This window comes from Akebia trifoliata, chromosome 13, assembly GCF_017979445.1.
Source record: "Akebia trifoliata isolate Shusen 1 chromosome 13, ASM1797944v1, whole genome shotgun sequence".
Classification (NCBI taxonomy): Eukaryota; Viridiplantae; Streptophyta; class Magnoliopsida; order Ranunculales; family Lardizabalaceae; genus Akebia; species Akebia trifoliata.
In genome coordinates, this window is record NC_141387.1 from 9,876,214 (window position 1) to 9,903,126 (window position 26,913).

The window sequence follows — 26,913 nt, forward strand, 5'->3', positions numbered from 1 at the left end:
CATTCTTTCTCGCATCTTACATTGACCTACCTTGCTTTCCAAACTATTTTTTCCATCTAACTCTTCCTTACTGTAATTCTAATATTTTTAACAATACTTTTAACTTATACAATCACCAAATCCAACATACTCCACTAATTTTAAATTTACTGTTTATCTCTCCTAATGAAATGCAACTTTCACACATCAAGTTTACCTCCAAGTATTCATTCATTTTTCTCACCCACAAAATCTCGATTTTTAGATTGCACACTTAAATTCCGTAGGTCATACTTAATCTTCCCAGAACCTCATTCTTTCTTCTCAAGATATCATTTTAAACATCACTTGCTAATAATTACTTTTAGCCTTTATTCCCACAACCTCAACACCATATTATTACCATGTTATAGGTACGTTCATCCCCACCACATACATTTTCACGCGTAATGTTCTTTTCTACCCTACCCTATTGTTCCTATCTCATCAACCATCTTCTCAGTACTCAACAACTTTTTAACAATCATAATCTTCTAGTGGCATAGATAGTTTTATTACTCGGTCTATCTTGATAATCCAATTTCTAACATCATAATTATAAACCATACCTTCCAAAGCTTCACCAGAACCAGGTGTTTTCTCTTGAGTCATAACTCTTGCTTGCAACTGTGATAGATGACATTCTCTCCTGATATGTCTCGCCTGACCGCACGCAAAACATATCAACTATCTTGTCTTAATAGATTTGTGAAGTGGGCAGTTGGTAAACTGGAGTCTAAGACCTCTGGACTTGCCTCGTTGGTTTTCTTAGCCCTGCTAGCCTCGTTGGAGTTCCAACCACTCTATGACTTAGTGATGAGGGAACCCCACAACTCGGTGGTATAGTAGCTCTATATTGTGCATACACTGATCCAAGGACAATTAGCCTCGAATACATCGACTTCTTGGTCGGGTCTGATCTAAAAGGAAGAGAAGTTGGTGGTTGACTGGTCTGTCCCTGAGACATCTGTAATTCCATCCCCTCCTACTTTCGACCGTTAGTTCAATCTATTTGTGATGGTATACGCATGTCATTGACCTTGTTAAAATCTAGTGGCCTTATTGTGTCTTGACTCGGCCCATCTAACATCTTTCTGAGACACGCATCTTTAATTGGTTGTCATCAACCCGAACATTACGCCCCTTTGTGTCCTAACTAACCACACTCGTAACATGCCACTACTCTTTTCCTTGACTGATTAAATATTATATGTTGTTGTTTCCTACAAAACTCCTCCATTTCTCTAGTGGATATTTTTATGGTCTCACTGCTTACGTATGGTTGTTTTCCCCGTGACTCTACTAGTTTTGTAATTGTTTGCCTCTTATTGGGTTTTAACTGCCATTCTTCTACTAAGTCTTGAGGTGGTGACTGTACTATCCCTTTCTCTTCTCGTAGTTCTCCCCGTGTTGGGATATTTACTTTTGGATCCTTTTGGGACTTATTCTTAAGATGGTGGACGAGCTTTTTTTCTATCCTCTCTAGTTTTTTTTGTTAATTGACCCACCATGATCATTTGAGCCTCAAACATCTCCAATTGTCTCATTTTCATGCGTGTTTGACTCTAGGATAACCCCGAGACTACTTCTATCTTGGTAAGTTGACTCGAACCAGGTAGGGCTTCCCTACCTGTTTGACTCCTTGTCATGGGTTCAGTTGTAACTCAGTTTCTTTGCTTTTTTCCTAACCTCAAAATTTCAGTATGGTTTCCTCTGTCTATGTTAACATTCTAAGACGTTCAACCTGCATCTGATAGATGACATACATTATCATACATATATACATACAAAATATAATACTAGTGGATGCCTATATACATCTAATAACGTACGATAGATCAGAGTACAGAAGGATAAATAAAATACAGGATTATATAAACATTCCTTACTCTAACAAAAGTCATAATGTTCAATATAAAATCTATAATACTCGTGGACAAACCGACACCACTATGCGGTATAGCCCCAAAACTCACCAGATAATGGATTCTGATCGTCTATCTGACATACCAGATAGTCTTCACTCGTTTTCTACACCTGCCTCACCAAGCTCCAGATCTGAAACTAAAAATTGAAAAAGGAAAGGGTAAGTAACAATAGTTACCTAGTAGAGAAGCAAATAATAATGCCTTGATTATTTTATTGAAATAATGAACATAAGATTTTTGCTTAAAACTCTACGTTTAAAGTAAATTTATTTGATGGACTTTCTTCAAAATTCAACATCATCCTATATTCCTTTGTAAAGTAAGTTTACATTTAAAAAACCAAGCAAACATTTGATTTTGGTAGGACAAAAGCTCTTTTTGTATAAATCAGTATGTGTATAAGTTATAAAGTTATTGTATTTAGATAATTAATTCTAATAAGAATCATGTAACTAGAAATTGGAGTTGAGATGATTTTGGTTCCTTTGGGGTTGTAATTTTTAGTATTATTATGAATATTGAGAAAATAAAAATAAGTGATATTTATAAATAAATAAATAAAATTAAACTCAAAATATAGAGGAAATTCTGTCAGATTTTTTCTTATAGTTAATACATCTTTTAGGAATTATCAGAGAACAATCCTCGTGATCTGAAAACTTCAGATAATTAAAATTTCATACCTTGGAGATAACATTCATATTGTTTGTTTGAAACTGATGCAAGTTTATTTTGATGTAGTAAATAATTAAAATTTGAATTGTATATTAAATCGTAACTTTAAAAAAAAAGTATCATAAAATAAAATCTTAACTCAAAAACTAACATTTTAAGTAAAAATATTTCATAATCATAATTTTTGAAAATAAATCCATCACATTTTCTTCACAATTGATTTTCGGAACGTCTCAACAATTTTTCATTATTTCTTTAAAACATTTTGACAAAGACTACCAAATTCTTTCAAGTAATAATAAATGTCATATTATAAAATAATAAATGCCGGCATATTAGCATAACCTACATCTACACGACATTATTTATCTATATCACAAAAAAAAAATTATATATCAATGGAATATGAATTCTAATAATTTAAATAAATGTAAAATATGTATTATATCTTCACATATATGAAGTTTGTTGGCAAGTCTTATGAGTGTTGAATTTAATACACATAAAATTAAATCACAACGATCCCAACCAACAATAACGTATTGAAATTGTAAAATTAAGTGAGCATGTCACCAAAATATTCAAGGTAATCCTTGATTTTCGATTACGAAAATGAATTTGTTTCTCAATAAAAATCATTGTCAGAAAATGTGTTCCTTCTATTGCTCCAACACAATCTTGTGATCAAATATTTGTAATAATTTATGATAATAGGTAAAATATAATAATTAATAACAATTATATTTACCAAAAAAAAAACAATTATTTTTTTATATATTTTAAAATATGGATAGAATCTCGAATCTTCTAAAATCACTTTGAGAATATAAAATCCTAGGGATTAAATAATTTTCAACTAATGTCATAATTGCGTTTAATACATTATTAATACATTGACTTAATTTTTACCTAAATGTTGAAATCTCTTTTGAAGTATTCAATAATATTGATTGTGATTAACTACAAACAAATATTGTCAATTACTCATCTATCTTTACTTCATTAATATGATGAAGTAAATTTTTTAATTTTAGAATACTTGTATAGTGTTTGTGGGTTGCACGTGATAATAAGTTTTTTTATTTTTAAATTTTATTAATTTAAAAGAAATAAATAAGACTCTTAATATTTAAGAATCACATATTTCATATGTTTTTATCCTGCCTACTTTCATGCAAGACATTAATAATAGGAACATGATTGGATTTAAATGAAGAATCGCTTCATACGAATTCATGGTCAAGATTTTTCATTTAACATTGTAACTTGATAGTGCATGTCACTATCTTTAGTAGTTAGGTGAAATTATTTCTATTTAAAAATAATTTTATTTGATTCAAAAGACATAGAGGTTAAATTTGTTCCTTAGAATTGCATAATAATAAAAGTAAGCAAATCCATCTAAATGATTTTAGATCAGCCATGTCTCCATGTCAAGGTGTCTGATTTGCTAAAATGTGTGGTTGTATGTAGATTACATATTTTTCTTTAGGTATGGAAGGTGTCATTCAATCGGTGACATTGCAATAAGGACCATCTATAGTGGAAACCTTCAGTTCTATGTATCAAGAGTTCTTATTCGTATTTCACAAGATAACTTCATAATATAGGTCAAAATAGTTAAGGGACATACAAGAATGTAACTCTTTAGTAACTCTAGATTTTCTATCAAAGGACTGGGATCTTGAACATTGGATCGAATTTTTAATCCCAAATATTGTAGCTTTTGCATTTATGTTGATTATTTCATTTACAGCTCCTAGTGACTGGCCACTATGAAAATCACAATCAGAGGCATCAATGCCTTTGAACCATCACTTAAGTAATCTCAAATAGGAAATTTAAGAGATTTTTTAATTTAAACAATTGATAATTATAACATGAGAGTATAATAATCTATCAAGGGAATCTTTGATATCAGAGTCAACTTACTATTTTTGTTACTAAAAAAGGAGAAATAAAAACTTGGTCATGAATGATATTATAAGATGTAAGTCAAATTCTCCTCCGACTTGTCACTAAGAGGAGAAAAAATTCAAGAAAAAAATAATAGAAGAAAAAAATATCCATAACGACGGTTGTAACTATTACTATAGGCCTTAAAAATCATTGTTGAAAGTTGTAGCGACGGTCATAGAGACTGTCATTGCGTGTCACTAGAAAGGTATTTAGCGAGCATAATCATTCCCAGCCATCACTATAAATGTAAATGGATTTAATTTAATTCTATACCATTGACTCCAAAAAAAATTTCCCTATAGGTAGAGACTATAAAATCCTTGTTATTAGTTTCGCATAAAAATATATGAAAGATCAGGTCATGAGGAAGTTGATAATTTTTCTAGAAGCCAAGCCAACAAAGTAAGATGGCACACCGACTATAGAAAATCGAATGATATTAGTTCAACTTTGTTACATAAGATTACGAATTGTCATATACACCAAATAACAAAATTAGAATGGTATACACATATAGAAGCTAATATATTTTTTTATATATATAATTCATGTTATTAAGATAGAAGATTGAGTATAATAATTTCTTCAATGATTATTTACCAATCAATATTGCCCCAATTATTGATAAAAGATAACAAGTCTTTTTAACAATAATCACATAAAAACATTACCTTAGGATTGTAGAGAGAGCACTACAAGTTTGAAAAGCAACCACCACATGTGATTGTAAAAGGAACATATAGTTTTAGTAAACATCATTCCTTTTAATTGTCCCATTTTCTTCAAGCAAAGATGTACAATTCTTCCTCCAACATAAATAACTGAACAACATAAATTTATAAAAAGAAATTTAATAATAAAAAGAAAATAAGAAATTTGTTGTATAGACATGAACATGTCAAGTATATAAGGAGAAAACACTTGAAAAAATTAACAACACAACAATCACAAATTTGGAAGAGTCGCAAAGTGCATTCTTATAATAAAGGAATTAGTATAAGAGAGTTTGTTCCATCAACAAAAAAAAAAAAAGATCAAATATAAGAATAAGGTATGCAAAACTGATGATAAATGTAATGCAAAAATTCTCCTAACACAAATCAAAAGATTAAATAAAATGAATTAAATATAATTTGTTCATAAACTTAAACACAAAGAAATTTCGTTAGTTGGTAAAGGGGACCACTAAATAAATAGGTTAGAATTTTTAATTTAAATTTTGCTTATTGGTGTTTTAGTGTGACTATTTGACAATGTATATATGATTTCTAATCCTATCCAAAAGATTAACAAATGAAGTTCAGATTGGAAAAATTAAGAAACAATACAAGAATGACAAATTAGACATGGAATACTCGGCAATGAATTGATATAGATTGTCTTATCAACTTAATTTCTGATGGTGATTTTTAGCCATTACAACTCATGGATATAAATAGAAAAATCCTTTACTTTTTCACTATAAGATTCTTTTTTGGATTGCGTCTAAATCCATATAAGATGGTAAAGTTGTCTTCACATTATGAAATACCTTAGATGATCATTTGATCATGTCTGGAAATGTGATGTTAAACCCCTTAAGTGGATTTGAATCGTTGATTTTAACTTATTGGTTCAAGATATAATTGAATGGAGACATGATTTATATTGTTAACCCGAAATATTGGGATAATGTATAGTTGATGATGCTGGTAAAATTATGACACAATAGTTCTCTCACTAAGCTTAAAGAATTAACTCATAAAAAAATGGAATTACCTCATGCATTCTATTCATTGAAAATGCATTGTCAACTTTGAATGTGTCAAAAGTTGCATCAACTCTAGCAATTTGACATTGTCAAATAACATCTTGAAAAATAATTAGACAAATTGTAATAAATACATCACTTTAGTGTGATTATTATAAAGTTACTGGTTGAAGAAGTTCTTATAACTAACATATTTTTATAATATATTTTTGTAAATATATTTGGCAATTATAAAATATGTAATTTATAATTAACCTGAAACATAATAAATTCAACATTAAATATGGAAAAGATAAATTAGTCATAATATAGTTGAAACACACATCTCTAAGATGGAACATTGTAGTTAAAAAAGTATGAATTCTAATGCACATCACAATGTGGTGCATAATAAATTACAACACATAAATTAAATGTTAAAAAAAGAAAAAAAAAATACTTTGAACTGAATAAAATTGCTCATATTTTCTCATAAGTTTGAAAATACGGTGGTATCTCTAATATTTATTAAAATGTGTAGAGCATGTCTTTATATGATGTGTTTTGTAATATGCTAATGATTCATTTTATTTTGTTTGGTGAAAATCCAAAAGAATGATTTTGAACTATATGAAAATTTATTTTAATTTTCACACTCTATGAATAGAATATCAATTCAAACTTTAAATCTAAATTAGTATGCTATTAGAATGTCAAGAAATCTAACTGAGAAAATAATTATTTATACAAAATTACCAAATTTAAATATTTCAATGTAATTTACAATATATGTTTAAGATTCTCTTATCACGATCTAGACAGGTTGCCTATGAATGTAAAATTGAAATTTCATTCAAACATCAATTTGTTGTTAAAGGATTTTTAAGTTTTGTATTTTTATATATTTCATTGTATAATAGATTTCTTACAAAATCTTCAAGAATTTATTAAGTAAAGTCTAGATCATATCTTCTTTCAAAATTATGAAATAAAGAGCAAAAAATCTACATTTAACTAAAAAAGAACGAATTTATGATGTAAAAATGATGAATCATATTAATAAATCTAACAAAGATAATATATAAGAATAGAACAACGCTGTTTAGAGACTCGCAGGTCCCTCATTCGGGCCAACACCTCATGAATAGCCTTTTCTTTGAGCTTAAGCTGTTGTATCCTCGTGCAGTGAGGGAGGATCCTTACATTCCTATTTTATTAGTTGAACCTCCCTTTGTCGGTTATGAATTTGGCAAGTCTTGGGTTTGATGGTTCCAAGGTGCCTTGAACTGCTCTGACATTGAGAGGCGAAAGTTAAGAGATCAAATGAGATTATATACCTCAATAGTCTTAGTCGTAAACAATGGATACTAAGTGTTGTGCGTATCTACTCATGCAGTGTTGAAAAAAATAAAAATCCAACACTTAACAAAAATATACAATCCTTAGGATAATGTAAAATTGAATATAAAAAAAAACTTTCAAGATCGAATCAAAAATAGTTCTTTGCAATATCATAACATCATTTGAATAAAAAAAATAAAATTTATTTCGATATTTAATATTTTCTATTTTTGGTGTATGAAGAAACTAAGGGAACAAGGAAAATAATCAAGGGATGAAAATAAGTAAATTAAAAATAATAATAAAAAAACTAATTAATTTCTATAGAATTATCAAACACTAATAAATATTTTAACTTTAAACTTCGAGTAATTGAGATTCTTACAATTTAACGATCTTAAACTTACTAAAAATGATATAAAAAATAAAGAGAACAAATTTATTGAAATTGAAAATTTTCATTTTATAAGGTTAGGTTAAAGCCTAAAGAAGGATAACCTAAAAGATTCAGGCAATGAAAGAATAATTTTTTCCTCAATTTTAAGTAAAAGGTGTTTGAATCAATTATAGAATCTAAACGAAATTAAGTAACACAATTGGTAATGAATTAATGCCACCCACGTACTATTGCAAGCATAAATATAAATTAAATAGATTATAAGCAACTTTACTGTTGGGTTATGTATTCTATTCTTGTATATGGGATTGTCATAGATTCAAATCGGATCTTTTGCTGATCCGTTAATGACCCGCATGACACATTTAATTGGTAATGTGATGGGCCCATTTGGTTTAATTTTGGATCCAACCCATTTAAACTTTTTGTAACCCTAAATATATAAAGGGTAAGAGATGAAACCCGAAAGGGTTGTGAGAGATATACGAGAGACAGAGAGAAATTGTAACCTAGTTCTTCTTTAGTTAATATAGTGAAATCGTCGTTTTCGCCCGTGGACATAGGTCGATGCTTTGACTGAACCACATATATCTTGTGTCATGTGAGATTCTTGCGTTCTTGTTTGATTTATCCTTCGGATCATAGGTTTTTTCTAACATTTACTTTTTCCCATAAAAAATGAGCTTCGAATTTGAACATTCTTGTGCCCTAAATCAGATGACATTGAATTTCAATAAAACATAATCAGAGAATTCTATCCAGCGAAATTAGAAAATAGAACTCTTGGGAGAGAGAGAGAGAGCATTCATTTTTTTTAGATTTTTAAAAATCATAAGAACACTGAATTTTTTTTCCTAAGTAAAAGAACTTTAAACCTAAGGATAGAGAGATGCATATATAGTCTTACTAAGTAAGTGTGCGAAGTGATTTTCTACTAACAATGCCTACGAGTGATTTTCAAATTAAAGAGTAGAGGAATCCAATGCTCATAGCATGTGAACCAGGGATTTATCGCATGTCGAATTCAAAGAGCCCTTTGGAGCATTGTTTTTGTAAATATTCTCGTCATTAAAAAGTAGAAAATATACTTCTTAGAGACCTCACGATGTATTGGAAAAAGATAGGAAAATCAAGATTTTTCTACATGGGGATGGAGATGATGGATCACGACTAATGCTTCGTAGTAGAGTTTGAGTTATGAATGATTAAGTTATGGAATCCTAAATGACGTTTCTTTATATTTGAGGATGATACTTCGATTAAAACAAACAACTAGGCAAAACAAGGAGTTGAAGAGGTGAAAAATATAATGAGTAGAGTTTGTAGAGCAGAGAAAGGTAGACGATCAAATTTTTAAGATATAAAAGGTATTTACATTAAAATAAGGATATTTTTTATAAGTGAAAAAGTCGTACGAATCAATCATCTTTTTATATAAGTAATAGATTATATAACTTTAAAAATATATATTTCTTTATACAAAAATTTGTTGGTAATATATATCATGACCATCAAGTTGTTTATTTATATGCACTAGTAAATGTTGAATCACGACAAGATATTTTCACCATGTAATTTTGATAATAACAAACATATAAGTTTATAATAACACTTGTACTTAATATTAAACATCTTCATTATTAAATACAATCATGATAGTTGACGATCTTTTTTATCAACTTCATATGTTTCAAAAAAATAAAATAAAAAAACAACATCCAAATAAATAACTAGACATTAATTTTTCATCAAAAAAATAGTTAAATATTATTTATTTACTTTAAAATAATAGTAATATATAAATATAATAAATAAAAATTATAAATATAATGCATATATAGATTCATAGAGTAATAAACACATTCTAATGTGGATTATTAAAAAATATTTTGTCCAACACATTCATTCAATTATTTTATGAAACATTCACTACAACCACTCCTTTATCCTTTCAACTCTCAATTCTGTAAAAAGAAAATATTTTTTTATCATCTTCTAAATTCTCAAAAAATTTAAAAAAAAAAATAGAATTTACATATTCAATTTGATTGCACAATAAGCTATCGAGAGAAATTGTCTTATTAGCATTTTGTACTACGATTTACCATATTTTGAGGAAAGGGAATAAAAGACTGCATGATGAGAAGAAAACAACTATAAACCTTGTGCTATAACAAATTAGATTGAACATTTATGAAATCTTTGATAGTGCTAAAAGTGAGGAGCTATCGATTCCTAAAACAACAGCACCACTTAAAAAATGGGGATGCAAGGGACTCATCAAGAGAAAATTAGTCCATGTCATTCAATAGGTTCTTCTAAAGAAGGTTTCATTAAGATAAATACGAAGGGGGTCATTGACAATAGATGGACGAGATTTTGGGTTTGTCGCATGAGAATGCAATGGTAATCTTATCATTGTAGGTAAGGATATGTCAAGATATCATTATATAACTATGATTGAATTAGAAGCAATTTATGAAAGTTTGATTCTTGACCATCAAAGAAGATTTTCAAATGTCATTAAGTTCGGTAGATTCTCTTTATGCAAAAAAGTTGTATTAAAGGTGAAGTGGAGGTTTCGTGAAAGTATGTCACCTTACTAAGAAGAATTATTGATTTGAGGAAGAAGTTTGTGAAGTTAAGAATGGAGTTCTCGTAGCGCGAAACAAATCAAACAACTGATTATTTAGTGAAGAATGAATTGTCTTCAATGGAGGTTATAATTACATCAGATTATGTTGATCTTCCTTAAAGTTAAAAAATTATTCTTGATAATAAATAATTAATAAATTTCAAATATTATAATCAATCAACAATTATTAATAAAAAAAATAAGGTATTTCATAGCTCTAAGTTACCGATAAAAAAGGTTTAGTAACTACTTATCATTTTGATGAAGAATTTTTCTTTTTTCTTTTTTAATTCGTTGGTGAAATATCAACATCAACCATCTCATTAATAGAAATTATCGTATTCTTTTTAAAATTCTTTCGTGATTTCTTTATTGCACTTAAACTTGATGGTATTGTTGACTGGCATTTTTTTGTGTTGATTCAATGGATAATATCCTCATCCAAATACATATTCTCTTATATATTATTAATCGGGTCTTCATTATCATGAATTGGATTCGAAGATTACTCGTATCCCAAATTTTCATCATTATTAATATTCATATCCTGGGCTAACCGACTACTTGACTACTTTTCAATAGCACTACTATCAATAAATATTATGCACAACTCATACTAGCAAGCCACACTCTTAATTCTACAAGATCTCTTATCCGGGTGTGCTTACATATTAACTATTTACATGGTATAAAATATTGTATGAAATTTTTGTACTTTAAGTATATAAATGTACACCTTGATATAATCATCCCAAGCATCATTATTTATTGTCATTGTTTCTTTTGCATCATCTCAATCAAACTCAGTCTAATTCAGTAAATTTTATATAGTAATCTAGGTATTTTTTTAATTGCTTGTTAAGATTTTTCAAAACTTTCCTATTATAATAAGGTTCAAATTTCCCATTGAAATGATCCAACATTTGCTTTCAAACATTTTTTCTAAATTAATCCTTCATGCACTTGATCTATGAAAAAATTGAAATAGAAAAGATAACACAATTGCACAAAACACAAGGATTTACGTGGTTCGATAATGTGCCTATGTCAACGGAACATAATAAGAACAATAACTATTTTCTTATTAGTTTTATAGCTCTAGAGATCTCTATTTATATAATTGAAAGTCATCAAAACATGTAAAACTCCTCAAAACAAAAATCCCATAAAATAGAAAATCCTTAAGAAAATATTACATGATTATCATTTTCATACGCCTTAAAAAACCAGAATCGAGTGCTCCGTCCTGTAACCCTAGGAAGGAGCATTGCCCCCTTTACCCTCACAGCTCTGTGTAACACAACAAAAATAAGACATTTACACAACTAGATTTACCAAAAGAATCATAAAATATTAATTTGACAATGATTTCCAATTACTCATTACTAGTTGATTATTAAGGGAATTTCACTATTAAAATATCTTTATTCCATTTTTCTACTTAAAAATAAAAATATATGAATCATTTGTAATAATTTAGCAATTATATGAAAATAAAATATTTTCAAAAACTAAGGGTCTGTAAAATAAAGAACACATAATCACTAAACAAATATATAATCAAATCTTAAAAAGAAAAATAACTTTCAGATTTTATACTTATTAAAAAAATCAAACTATCAAATTGATAGATCAATTATCCATATGAAATCTTTAGTGTTTGATGTTGAAGTCAAACAATAAGTAAGGTTCAAAAGGTGAGTTGTCGCAACCTTGAGCCACACACAATAGGACTTGACATTATGATGATTCTAACTATACTAATAGATGATAAAAAAATAAAAATTATTGCAATGATAATAGCCAAACATTTATTTACCAACAAAAAATATTTTACAATAAAATTCATTAAAATTTTGAATCTAATTCAATTAAAACAATATGTAAATAATATATGAATCCTAGTAAAAAAAAATGTAAATTTATATAATGGATGTAAATAATAAATCGATACAAGTTTTAATGATCTAACATGTAAAGATTGAATGAATTAAATAAGAGATAAATAGTAAAATAACAATATAATATAATCATAGTTATATTATATTATGACATAAAGATTTTAGTTATAAAAAAATGATTTTATAACAATAATTACCTTTATTTAATAGTTTATTGCCCATTGATAAAAAAAATAGTGTATTGCCTCGATTATATTATAAAATAGACAATTTAATATATTTTATTAAATTTTCTAAACATCTAGTAAATCAATATATTTACATCAAGTAAAGTTAAAGTCTAAAAAATACATTTGATTGCGTATAAAAAATTTAATGAAGCCATTGATCTTATTATTATTTTCTTTTATATGGGGATTATTGTATTTTAACTATTTTTATTGATTTATTCCATGGTCAATGGGAATGTATGAGATCCCAGAATTATCTATTGAATAATCTCATGCATTTGATTTGTGAATTTGTGATCTAAATATTTGATTGTATCTTTAAATTATAGAATGATTGCAAGTTTAATTAAAAAAATACTCATTTGTAATGAACTTAATTTCATTTTTATTTTATTTTTTTATTGTGGATATTTTAGTCTCATATCCCCATTTAAGAAACTAAAATAAGCTTTAAAACTTTTAATGAGTAGACTAAGACTTTAAGGTGAAACCCTTTAGGTATTTGATTTTGCCTCCATTGAGTTCAATTATGTCTCTCACGGGACTCATATGCACACATAAAGAATGCGCTCAATTGTATGCCATATAACATCATGTCATACAAACTATGATCCCTTTTGCTTAAATATTCTATTGTTATTTTACTATTTTATATTTTATTTTAACTTTATCACACATATTTCTGTGTGTTTTTTAAAGAACGAATTTGTATGAGTCACGTACATGTCATCAAATTACAAAAATGATGAAAATGGAAGGCAACAAATTATCGACGATTTGTAAAAATGCTTGTGATAGATGACAATAAGGGAGGTTTTGTAAAAATATCTGCAATGAAAAGTCAATAAAGACCTTTTTTTTTTGGAAATGTTGGCAATCTCAAAGCATTTTGCACACCACTTTTTCATGGGGAACCATAACTCTTTGACTCTCTCTTCTTCTATCTCATTCTTCATTTCCATTAGTGTTTTGTTGATCTCCATATCTTCCTCTGTCGCATTCTCGCTCCCTAACTCCCACCCTCTCTCCATCTCACATTCTCTTCTTCTCCATTAAGGTATTATTGATCTCTTTCTTGGAAAAAATCAACGTACTAGATTGTTGGAGTTATAACAACAATCCAATGAAGAAGACTCAAAAAGACACAATCATAAAATCCAAAGAGTATTGGACCGAGCAAGAGTACGACAAATTTCTAGAATCTACATTATTTTCATCTAACTTTTCTTTTCAGTTCGATTGGTTTCGATTTAGGTTAAAAAATTCCTTTTTTTTTTTTTTTTTCTTCTATAGTCATTTTAGTACTAGATGCAAGTCAATTGTTTGTGAAGTTGATAAAAAAAATTCAATGATAATGTTAAATTTTAAAAGATGACAATGATTTTTTTTTTTTTTCAATTTCTTTCTAAAAGCTTAAAAAATTCATTGATATCAAACAAGAATTAAAAAAAAAAAATTTGAGAGGATAACAGGTGTTGATTTAGGTTTTACTGTTTTATATTTAGGGTTCACATCATCATTTACATGCTCTATTAAATTTTATTTTCTTTGCAGCAATGATCAAGTTCCATGAACTCTGAACCAATTCTAAGACTGAGTTTCTGAAGCAGTTCAATGAGCTCAAGGCCAATCTTGTGTTGCTCTGAGTTGCTAAGGCCATTGGAGGTGTACTCGACAAGCTCTTAAAGATGTGGGTATTTTTCTTTTGAATCACTAAGATTGGATTTTTATGTACATTTTTTTTTGTTTATTGTATTTTTTAAGATAAATTGTTATATTTTCTACAATGATTTCAATAAGATGGTTTGACTGTTAATTGCATGCATCTTTACTATTATCTCTTAAAAGCAAAAGGTTGCATTGAGAGAAGCATACAAGAAGAAGAAGTTCATGCCATTGAACATTAGGTCAAAAAAGACTCGTGCACCCTCACTAAACATCACGAATTTATTTACTTCATGTTTTGTTGATGTACGATTCACATGTAGACATGATGTTGACTGGGTGAACTAATTAATGTATTTTCTTCATATGTAGTAGTTTTAGTTGTCAATCTTACTCATTTTCCAATAATCGAGTGGTATTCGTATATAGAATGGCATCAACAGACCACATAAAAATGATGAATGATGCTTCTCAATCATTCCAAAATTGACAAAGAACATCTACCACAAATATTACCTATGCCACATTGCTCAGTTTTTATTTCTCTTTGTAGGCCACTAGTCTCAAAATCATGTAAAATACCTACAATCATCTCTTCATATGGATAACCTTCTCATTGATAATACCCAATCTTCCCATTTCATAATCATTGTCATTGTCCCTATGAGGTTAAGAATGCTATCACGATCATGTCTTTTCAATTCAATTCAACCATTTGGACCCATCTGAAATTTGAAATTAAATGAATTAAAATAAGAGAAGAATCCCAAATTCAAAAGACTCATGACAAAGAACATCTACGACAAATATTAACTATGCCACATTTGTCAAGTTTTTATTTCTCTTCTAGGCCACTAATCCCAAAATCATGTAAAATACCAACAATCATCTCTTCATATGGATGACTTTCTCATTGATAATACCCAATCCTCCCATTTCATTATCATTATCGTTGTCCTTTTGAGACTACAAACACTATCACGATCACATCTTTTCAATTCAATTCAACAATCTGGACCTATTTGGAATTTGAAACTAGATGAACTAAAATAAGAGAAAAATCCCACACTCAAAAGACCCATGAGAATATTAATGGATTTACCAAATTGGGTTGATCTAAATCTAGAATAGCTAAATTGGATTTTAGAACAAAAAAATAGAAAATGACATGATTAGATATTCTTCCCAAGTTCCAAAGTTAGTTACATCGAAAGTGTTCATAAGAAATCTCTACAACTTAAATAACACGAGATGTTTGTATAAATAACTAAATGGTCAGATAAAATAGTCGAGTGGCATAAAAGTACCTTCATGGCTTTAGAGTTTCATACTGATACAGTAATGAACATTTCAAAGGATCAAATAAAAGGTTTTGTTGACAATTATATTTTAACCAACTTGGTTACCATTTAAATTTACTATTTCAAGTTCTTTCGAGAGGTTCAGAAAGCTCGGCATCTTCAACTAAGAGACTACATCCATTGTGTTGCAGTCACAGGATTGCTCCTTTATTTATTTGTTTTGTTTGTTTGGTGAGAAGTTTGAGGAGACGTTGAAGGGAATTTTGGGTAACATGTAAAATGATGTGATTCCAACTGACTTTCTCGGTGATAGTTGGAAAGAATAATTGAAACTGGTCCTTCAACTTTATATTCCAAGTTTTTTTGCCATATAAGGTTCTGCATCTTATGAAGTTTAGGGAAGATCAAGGTCAAGGGGCACGTCATCAGTTTGAAAATAAAGGGCATCTCGATATTCATCAAACGTGGAGATGACCATTTTAGGGTTCCCCTAGAAATAGTAATTGTTTCTAGGCATGTTTTATATCATCTTAACTTCAATTCCAAATATGTTCTATATCAGAATGTTCAAATAACAATACGTATCAACCGATATATTATGAAAACAATAAGATAGTTTAAGCCATGGACATATACAAGATTTCTATTTTGTCTTTATTGGTTGCTGTCGATTTGTAGCATCTACCAGAAAATAGATTTAGAATGTTCACTTTTGGTCTATAGTTCATTAAACATAAGTATTGCTATTTGGTGGCAATTTTTGGGTTGTCGAAACCATAATTTATGACATCCAAAGTTAGGGAGTAAATGATCAGGTTCCAGAAAGTCATTTCTAAGATTATAATTACAGAGAGTTTATCCCCACTTGATTGTTATTTTTCCCAAATAAAAACAAATCATCTAAAAATTTCAAAAATTATTGACAACTAAAAAATTTCTATTGGTGGCAGGTAAAAAGGCGAATATTCGAAGACAAATGGAAAAAGTAAAGCCAACACCGCAATACTTAAGCCAAGTTGGATCAGAAGCCCAAAATTCAGAATAAATTTCTTCACTTATACCATGCTGAGGTAGGGACGTGGTGCGCCACGATGATCCCAGGGGGGGACATCTTTGAGATTTGTGCTGAAACTTTTCGGTTGCATTGCCTTTGCATTGATGGAGTTGTCTCACAGTAACTGGAGTGGATATGATTTGAAAATCCAAAAGAAAATTCTATAAATTGAAGGGTAGTTTGAAAAGAAAGTGCCTCTCTCCCTTCTTCCTAATTTTAGTCTTTCATTTTCTATTTTGTAAAAAAGAGAGTTCTTGTAGAGTGAAAGCTGAAAAACTCTCTTTTCCCCTTTCTTCTATCTTTCTTCTTGTAAAAAAAGTTTAGTTCATAGTAAGTTTTCAAAGTTGTGTAAGTGAAGGGATTCAACCTGATTTTTGGAATCAAAGAGCAACAAAGAAACTTCCATTCTCTTCTCCACTCTGCTATCTCTATTTTATTTTATTGCAATTTATTCCTTGTGATGATGATCGACTAAACTCTCCATAGAGAGGTCAATGAAGCTGGAGCGAGTTTATCTTAATTATGTCTGATCAGTTCTATTGCCTTTGCTAGATTATGCTCTTGTGAAACCTTTTAAGATTGGGATTATTGGACAACATATTTAGTGTTCTAAGTCTGAGGATTCATGCTTAGATGAGATCAAGCTTAGTCATACTTATTTACAAACATTAGGTTAAAATTCGATAATCTCATCTTATTGAAGGATTTACATACATTTGATTCACACTAGGAATTTATAGATTTACCTTCTGATCCACGAGTAATAGCTCTATTGCATGGATTGAGATAAATATAGAATCATCAAGATTTTGAGATAACTTGCAAGGGTGAATTTGACCCCTCTAACCTTTACACTTGTATTTCCATTCTCTTTCTTAGTTGTAATCTCTCCTAAGACCATTTTAATTTGGTTACTTAAATCTAAGTCGATTTTGAATTGAAAGAAGAATCGAATCGGTCACTATCCCTGTGGATCAACCTTTACTTACCAAAGTTTTACTTGTTCACTATTATATTTGTAATGTGCATCAAACGAGTCACCAGTTATTCTTCCTTACTTTTATGTTATTCTACAATAAAATTGATCTCAAAATACGAGATTCAAATATTTTTAGTGTCACTATGGGTTGTGCTTTCATACTTTGGTTTCTTTGCTAAAGGTTCAAGTTTGAGCATAGGCGTAGTAAGGGATGAAACTATGCCCCGCCCCCCGGCCGCCCTATGAGTAGCAAGTCTACAAGTACGTTGTTTTCTATTGTCTTATCATATTACTTATCTTGTGGATATTTTATCACTATTGTGAAACACTTTTGACTTTGTCATTAACATTATCTGTAATTTCTACAACACTTGGTGGCAGTCATGGTGTGCCATGAGTCCATTACAAGGGCCAACAAGTGAAGTATTATGTCATGGTCTGTTGATTTTGCATTTTAATCTTTTGTGGCTTTCCCTTGCAACTAGTTTGGTAGGCGGGAACCTAAATTAAACTCAAAGATTAACCAATTTGCTTATATGAAGTTCAAAACAAAGTCCCCTTTATTTTTATTTTTGCTAAGTAGAGTCCCCTTTATAAATTGAGGTATGTTTTGTTAAATATGTTTAAGATTCTAAATGTTTAAATCATTGGATATTGCTTGAAATTTTTTATATAGGTTTTAGAGTTAATGATTTTCTACTATTGGTTTAATGATTGGAGTTATTACAGGCTTTTTCGGAACAACATGTCAAGATCGATCCCATTAGAGATTGGGAGGCTCTCAAACCTCACACACTTGATCTTTCCCTATGGTTCTATGTTCTATGTTCTATGTAGATTATGCTTTTGGTCATGCTTTTATTTACATGGTGGATTAATCTAGGGATGGTGGACTTGGTAGGTTTTTTTTTGTTGTCTAAGTGTCTAACCATAATGACATTGTTACATACTGAAGATATAGTGTCACAGATACAATATTATCATTGTTAAAATATCCAAGTTGATCTAACCTCTTATACTTAACAAAGCTCATCAAATTTTCAGTATCTTTGGGTCAGTTTGAGCATCTAAACCCCCCCCCCCCCTTCTATATTTGGGTAGAATATGATATTTTGCTGCAATTTCATCCATGGTGATTTGGTTCATGTGATCTTAAGTCCTTATATCCATGCAACTAAACATTTCAAAGAAGATGTTTACCCCAATCTCCACAGAAACGAACTATTAACTTATATACAACACTTATTTTCTTGTCTTGACATATTTTATTTACTTCAATCAATGTGTCCTTTATTTGAACATGCCCAAACCAAATCAAACGACGTTACCTTGCTCTATTTCCAATTGGAGATAGTTTTAAACTTTCGCTTATATATTACTTTTACAAAGCACAAAACCTTTTGGTATCCCATCCTATATGATTCCAAAATTGCTTCTTTTTTTTTTCTTTTTTTTTTTTTTCTCTCTAGGAAGAATTATGTCAACTAGTGATTTTTTGTTGCAAACATCTTTGATTTTAGCTTTTCTCTTTTGCATTATGCGTTCAATTAGCAATTTTTTGTTGCAAGCATATTTGATTTTAGCTTTTATTTTTTGTATTTTTTCATATAAAGATTCGATGCATATTACCAAGAAGACGGTCGAGCTGGAAGAGATGGGAAATTAACAGATGACAATTGTCTCACACTATGGATCAACTACAAAATCTTCTATCTAAATGTGGTGAAAAAGTATGTTTTCAGTTGGTTTTACTACGAGAAAGGCCTCTTGTATGTTTTCAGTTATAGGCATTCTAGAATAAGGTGTAGGGGCATAGAATTTTCCTTGAATTTTTATTTTTCTTTCTCACCATTTATCTAAACTTGTTTGATTTTTTCCAAGTAGTTCTGTATGCAAACCTATCAAGAATACCTACACTTTTGCCAAGTCAAAAAGGTGAAGAGTAGATAAAACATGCATATAAAATGTTGTCTGATTACTTTAGGTGTTAATTGAAAACTTCTTTGGAAATATTGTAGTTCTTCCCCATTTCTTGAATAATTTTACTTCATTCTTGTTTATTGACCTCAAAAAGATTTTTTTCACACTTATAATGGTCATCAAGTGCACTAATGGGCAACGTGTTTTGTCCTACATGGGTTAAAAGTTTCAGAATGAGCTAATCCTTTTTTAGAACAAAATGCATCGGAAATATTTTCAAAATCCGACAGATATCAGTCATTAACATCCGAATTTGAATCGTAAGTAAGTTTAAATTAGAAAAGCATCATTGCAATTACTATTATATAAAAATGTCCATTATATATAAAATGATAAAAATATAATGTAATGTTAGACTACCTATTTAAAATCTAAAAAAAAAAAAATTAAATGAATTATCAGGGTAGTTTTAACCTTAAATGAATACGAAAATTTCCAAAGAATGGTGATAATCTGACTACTCCACATGACAAACTCAATCGACTATCCTGACGTGATAAGTTTGGCAATCGTAGATCTGCGCTCATTGGGATACATGGCTGCACTTCCCACTAAAAATGTGTATCTCGAGGGGACCGTGTATCCCGAGGAGCATAGATCTATGGTTTCCAAACTTGTCATGTCAGGTAGTCGATTGAGTATGACACGTGGGATAGTCAAATTGTCACGACTCTTTCCAAATCAAGTGCAAACCCATGTATCAGTAGGGATGCAAATTTGACCCTTGAACTCATGACTTGATCCAAGCCCATTTATAGATGGGTAGGCTTGGGCCTAGACTTTTACAACTTGGCCTGAAGTCGAACTGTTTGCAATTTGCATCTTCCCTACACTTATAATGAGAGAAAGGAAAGTATTGCTGATCTAATCCAAATTAAATAAACTTTTTTAATTATAAAAGCTTCATCATTGGACAAGTCTACTAATTCATATGAAACAATCTAGCTATAATAACAATATAAGATAGCTTTTATTACCATGCCAACTTTTGCTAACGCCACCCCAAATGTGTACTAATCTTTTGGTGATTTACATATGACTTGGGGTGGCGTTCATGATTTTTAAACTCATCCAAGACCGAGACGTATCGCCCGAGTTAACTTGGTATCAAAGCTGAACGAGACCAACTCACAAAGTCATTTTTTTGATTGAGTTTTACATCTCACGTACAATTTTTCGAGTTATCTCACGAGACGTCTCAAACGTATCTGAAAACTCGTCCGAGACGACTCGGTATCGGAGCTGAACGAGACGAGACGCGATACCGAGTTTAAAAACCATGGTGGTGTTAGCTTGACAATAGAATCTTTTCAATATAAAATAAAATATTATTTTTATATTTTATAACTCTTTTGAATGCAATCGCAAAACTTACAGTCTAGGGATTCTCTAATGTTTACCCTCGTAGCACATTCATTTCGTGTGTTTGTTCGCTAGGAAAATGATGGACTACTTGCATTGGACACTGCGTTCACAATCAAGGGTGGAACCAAGATTTTGCCCATGTGGGGGCAACCAAGAGTAGAAATATTTTTGTGGGGACAACTACGAGTGAAAAAAAATAGTTGTGGGAGTAACTAAGATTGGAAAAAAAATTGTGGGGGCAATAGTGGTAAAAATTTTATCCACCGCTAAAATCTATTGTAAGATCTCACTAATTCATAGACTTTGAAAATTCTTGTGGGGGCAAGTGCCCCAACAACCCTCACTCTAAATCTGCCCCTGTTCACAATGAGTTGGATTTGTCCAACCGTTGATTTTTAATTTCTATCTTGAAGAAAATAAATATATAGTTATATGTGTACCAACATGTCAGTTTTGTGTTGAACGTAGTGTCCAACACAGTCAGTGTAGCATGACTCATATTATTAACATCTAAAATTAAAACCATTATCCATGTTACATACCTACTTGATGTAACCAATTCTATGCCTAATAAATAAATCAATGGCAATCAGAGTTGTGGTACTACATCAAATTGTTCTTCTAGTCTCGTATGGTTCATCGATATCGTGATAGTTTGCACGGGCAATCTCGATCTCGAATCATTTTTGAACCTAGGGTTGGCAGTGGGTGGGTGTGGGTCGGATGAAGCATATATCTACATCCTTATCCAACTCTATATTAAGATATTTGTATCAAATTTATTACCAACTTTTGCTAAGGATGTACATATTCGTTTTTTTTTCCAAAATTTTAAAGGACATTCATATCCGACTTACACCCAAATTTCAAGTGAATATCTCGAGTTAGATATATATATCTCATTGTGAAGATGATGGAAGAGCCTTAATTTTAGACTATACATGAATTTATCCTATTAAATTTGGATACATGGTTATTCGTATTAGATAGGATATATATCCATATCTGAATAAAAAGAAATCCGACCCTAAAAAAAAAAAAAACAGGAGTGATTGGTTAATGAAGAGAGAATTTTGGGGGAAAATTTATTTACTTGCTTTTTCAATACATATAACCTCATGACATTGCTTCAACAACTTAGCACATAAATTTTAAAGCAACAAATCTCTCTTCGATAATTCTTGATCAAATAAAAATAAAGTTGAGATCCCATACGGTGTCCCGCTTTTACATACACGAACAGTGTGTACGTGGCACAATTTGATTAGGAAATAAACACATAGACTGCATGAACAACTTGATTAGCAGCCCAAGATGTTTAAACACCAACTAAAGCATGTCACATAGACACCTAACTTACTTTATAGGAATGGGACATCATATTGAATCATGAGTCATAAAAAAAATGAACCGTGATAATATAACACTCCCTTCTGACGAACGCCTCCTATCACAGAACCGTAGATCATTTATCTTGAGATACACAAGAAGAAGATTTATAATTTTATGTATCCCGAGGCAAATGATCTATGATTCTATGGTGGGAGCGTCATATTATCACGACTCTAAAAAAAAATTGTACCCACACCCAAATAAGTTGGTCGGACGAATGATATTATCCGACCCCTGGCCAACCCTATCTAAAACCATGGGCCCACCTATATTCAATAGAACACATATGTCAAGGAGCATCCAACGGTCTAAACATCATCATCATCTTTCAAGTAAAATAATCTCAAAATCTCTTTCATTTCTTGGCCATCACTCCTCTCTCCCTCTATCTCTATGTATATATAAAGAGGCTTTCTCATTTTCTCAGAGAAACCCTAAAAGGATAGAAATCTCTGATTTGTTTGTCAAAGAAAAGCAAGAAATAAAGAGAGAGAGAGAGAGAGAGAGAGAGAGAGACAGACAGAAATGGCAGGAGTTGGACCATTGACGCAGGATTGGGAACCAGTGGTGATCCGCAAGAAGGCTCCCACTTCTGCTGCTAAGAAAGACGATAAAGCCGTTAACGCTGCTCGTCGTTCTGGAGCAGAGATCGAAACCCTAAAAAAAGGTTTTTTCCTCGTTTTCTAGGGTTTTGATGATGTAGTTTATGATTCCTTTTGTTTTTTGTTTTTTCCTTAAACTTCTTCAAGTTCTTCTTAATTTGGTTTTCGATTACTCTGTAGTTGATCTGTGATGATGGATTGTTCAGGTGTTATGTTTTTATTTTTGGATTTTTTGTTTTTTTTGTTTTGTTAAAGATCGAAAGTATCGTTCGATCCGGATGATTGGTAGTCAAACTAGGTCACAATTTTTTTTCCTCAATTTTTGTGGAAATTGAAGCTTATATTTGATCTTTTGATGATTATTTTCTTGATTCTTAATTGTGACCTCTGAATCTATATTTTCTGGATTCTTGATCATTAATTTGTACTCGCAGTCACAATTCATGCGCGACTTCAATTTTTGTGGAAACTAAAGCTTATCTTTGATCTTTTGATGATTTTCATCTTGGTTCTTGATTGTGACCTCTGGATGGATTCTTGATCATTAATTTGTACTCGCAATCACAATTCATGCGCGACTTTTTCTAGTACAAATGAAGTAATTTTTTTTCCATTCCTTCACTGGATGAAAAAAAAAAAAAAGATTGAAACTTTAGTCTGTTTGGATTGAGAGAAGAGAACAGAAAGCAACTTTCTCTCCACCCTGTTTGGATAGATAGGAGAGAAAAGAAGAGAAAACAATAGAATAGGAAGTAATTGTTCTATTTTCTCACTTTCTCTCCAAATCTCTTTGATTTGGGGGAGAACAAAATTGAATAACTTTTTCTCCTATTTTCTCTCTATTAACTTTCTCTTCTCTCCTCACTTAACTTCCCCAAACAAGAGAAATGAAGAGAAGGCTGATTCCTTTCTCTTCTCTTTGAAATCCATAACTCTAGGACCATACTTGCAACATAAGAATTAAATTATTTAATTGATGAAAGTTTGTGAGATAAAATCTTAAATGTGCAGTGCTTTTTGAACTAGTTTTTTTTTTTTTTTTTAAGTAGAGTCATGAGGTGTGGCAAAGTTATAAATGAATGTGATTGGGAAAATTTAGGAGTGGATCCAATAGGCGATAAGTTGAGAAAAAAATTTTGCTGAGATGATTTGGATTTGTTCACTAAAGGACGATTACAATTGCAGTTAGAAGAACTTTTAAAGTTGATGGTCCTAAAAGAGTGTGAGGAAAACCCAAAATCTTTGGGATAAGGCTTTGTTGTTTCCTCTGTATAAGCGGCCCTATGTTATAATTCAGTTTATTTTTATTGAATTTGAGCTTTTTGATGGTTGTTGTGTCTTTTCTTAAGCATCTTGTTTGATGTCTCCAATGCTTATGATTTTTTATTCTCTCTTTAGCTACTGCGGGGACAAACAAAGCTGCCTCTAGCAGCACTTCTTTGAACACGAGGAAGCTTGATGAGGAAACAGAAAATCTTGCTCGTGAGTATATATAATTGTTTGATTCTCTTGCAATGAATTACCTTCTTGTATATATTGGGCATTAAATGTGGAATAAATGATTGTTTCTGCTATGGCTGAATTATTTGTCTGCTATTTCTAGTGATATCTGATAGCCATGTGTACATCTATGTGTTAAACATCGTATTTAAGTGTTAATAAATGCTTCAAAAGCAACTTAGAGTAACTAATTGTTGCATACCATAGCATATTGAAAACCACAATATCAGTAGGGCTTTTTATAGTTACTTGCAATACATATTTTGAGCTTACTGATACCATGATAATCCTTGAGAATAGGAATGCTGTTTGTTTTTGGTTATTTTTGGTCTTTCAAAAGCTGTAATTTGGTGGTGATTTTGGTATATGGTTCATGTAGTGATGTTCTTGTTGGAGAACTTATTATGGCTATACAATGATTGTATTCAACTGATGATGGTGTGCATGTTATCTGATTGAAACAATAAATCCCTGTTGAACCATGTAATCATGGATTCAAATGCTCGCTATATTTATCTTATTATAGGAAGGGTGCAGCTATATTTATCTTATTTATCTTATCATTTATGTAGACATATATGGTTTGCAAGTGCAGCTAGAAGGCGGGGAAGAGTTGTATAGTTAGCATTTCAACATGAAATCATTCTTTCTTCATATAACCACTTTATTTTCTTACTTCAAACTCTGGTAATATCATAACCATTGTTTGTACTACCATCGTCCTCAATCTGTTGAGAATTGAGGTTTGAGGTTTTCTTCACTAGTAAGGAAAAAAGGCGAATGGTTGAGTAAGATTCATTTGGATTGCATGAGTTTTAGTGGAGCATCTCTTAAAATAATAAATTGAAATATGGATCGGTCATGTTGATCTGGCATACATTTGTGCGTCTCTATGCCATTTTTCTGTCCAAAAAAAAAGAAAAGAAAAGAAAGAAGAATGCTACATTGATTCCATTTGTTTTAAATAATATAATCTATCCTCCTTGGATCATTTATTTTGAAGTGCCTACAACTAAACGTATACAGTATATCACATGTCTCTGATCATTCTATTTTACACTCAGATGAACGGGTACCTACCGAATTGAAGAAAAACATCATGCAAGCTCGAATGGACAAGAAGATGACACAGTCTCAGCTTGCACAAGTATCTCTCCATCTCTGAAACTCTCTTATTTGTTATCAAGTTTTGTTGGTGACTCAGCAATTAACAACGCTATCTGATGTTATGCAGTTGATTAATGAGAAGCCTCAGGTGATCCAAGAGTACGAATGCGGGAAGGCCATTCCAAATCAGCAGATAATTACGAAACTGGAGAGGGTTCTTGGTGTGAAACTTCGAGGAAAGAAATAAAACTAGGTCACGTAAACCAAACAAGTCCCTAATAGGGATGGGATGGTGGTTGAAGGAAGAAGCTATTATGTCTAGTTGATAGTTGAGTAGAGAGTGGTGGTGGTGTGCATGAACAACTTACAATGTTGGTTGTTTGTTAAGACAGTAAGTTAAGTAAACAGTTTGTTACTAGTGAATTTGAGAGGTCTGTCTGTGGTTTGTCTTCTTTTGTTTCATCCTTTTTTATGTTGATGTTTGCTCCCTTTTGCATCAACAGTATGTTCAAACTTGAATGTTTTAGTTATAAACTGCTTGTGTAAATTATGAAATTAATAAATAAATCAACATAGGTACTATCTACCTATTGGACTTAGGTTCCAAACAAACCCATTTTAAATCCATCTCATCAATGCTTACAGTTTTCCCATCGCGTTTAATCTATTGGTTGGTTGGTTGTTCTATCAGTCTAGTTCAAGAGACTCAACTCTAATGGGTTCCCATAAAAAGAGACCAATAACTGTCCTATTGATTCATGGTTAGAGTTAGGGTTAGGTCCTGTATAAATACCAAAAGCAAGGAGGGGAACCGAGGAACTTGTGGCACATTTACGTTACTTTTCCAGTAAAATTTTGAAATGGAGATATTTTTATTTAAAATCACTTTGCAGAATGATCAATGAAACAATTGATACGGTTTGATTACCCAACTCAATACTATACTGAAACTGAATTAAATTGGTAGTAGTTCTAGAGTCCACTTCTTCCCCATGTCGCCACACGGGAGGGACATGGGGACGTAAAAAAGGGGATCCTATCAACTTGTTCCGACCTAGGATAATAAGCTCATGAGCTTGGTCTTACTTCACCATCGAGAAACGAAAGAAGACTTCCATCTCCAAGCTTAGCTCAGACGTAGCTCGCTTCTTTTTG

General features: G+C 30.8%; 1 protein-coding gene across 2 annotated transcripts in view; it reads left to right on the forward strand.

Annotated features, from left to right (window-relative positions):
* LOC147387779 (multiprotein-bridging factor 1b-like) overlaps window positions 1-26,370 on the forward strand; it is a 68,863-nt gene extending 42,493 nt beyond the window's left edge. Inside the window, exons 2-5 of one of the 2 annotated variants that reach the window (XM_086421181.1) lie at window positions 23,071-23,216; window positions 24,550-24,633; window positions 25,716-25,798; window positions 25,886-26,370. In XM_086421181.1, coding sequence (XP_086277307.1) covers window positions 23,075-23,216; window positions 24,550-24,633; window positions 25,716-25,798; window positions 25,886-26,005 — 429 coding nt within the window. In that variant the 5' untranslated portion in view covers window positions 23,071-23,074 and the 3' untranslated portion in view covers window positions 26,006-26,370. Of the gene's footprint in view, window positions 1-22,953; window positions 23,217-24,549; window positions 24,634-25,715; window positions 25,799-25,885 lie in introns of those variants that run through there. The other variant, XM_086421180.1, reaches the window with a different exon arrangement.
* Window positions 26,371-26,913: the final 543 nt, after the last annotated feature.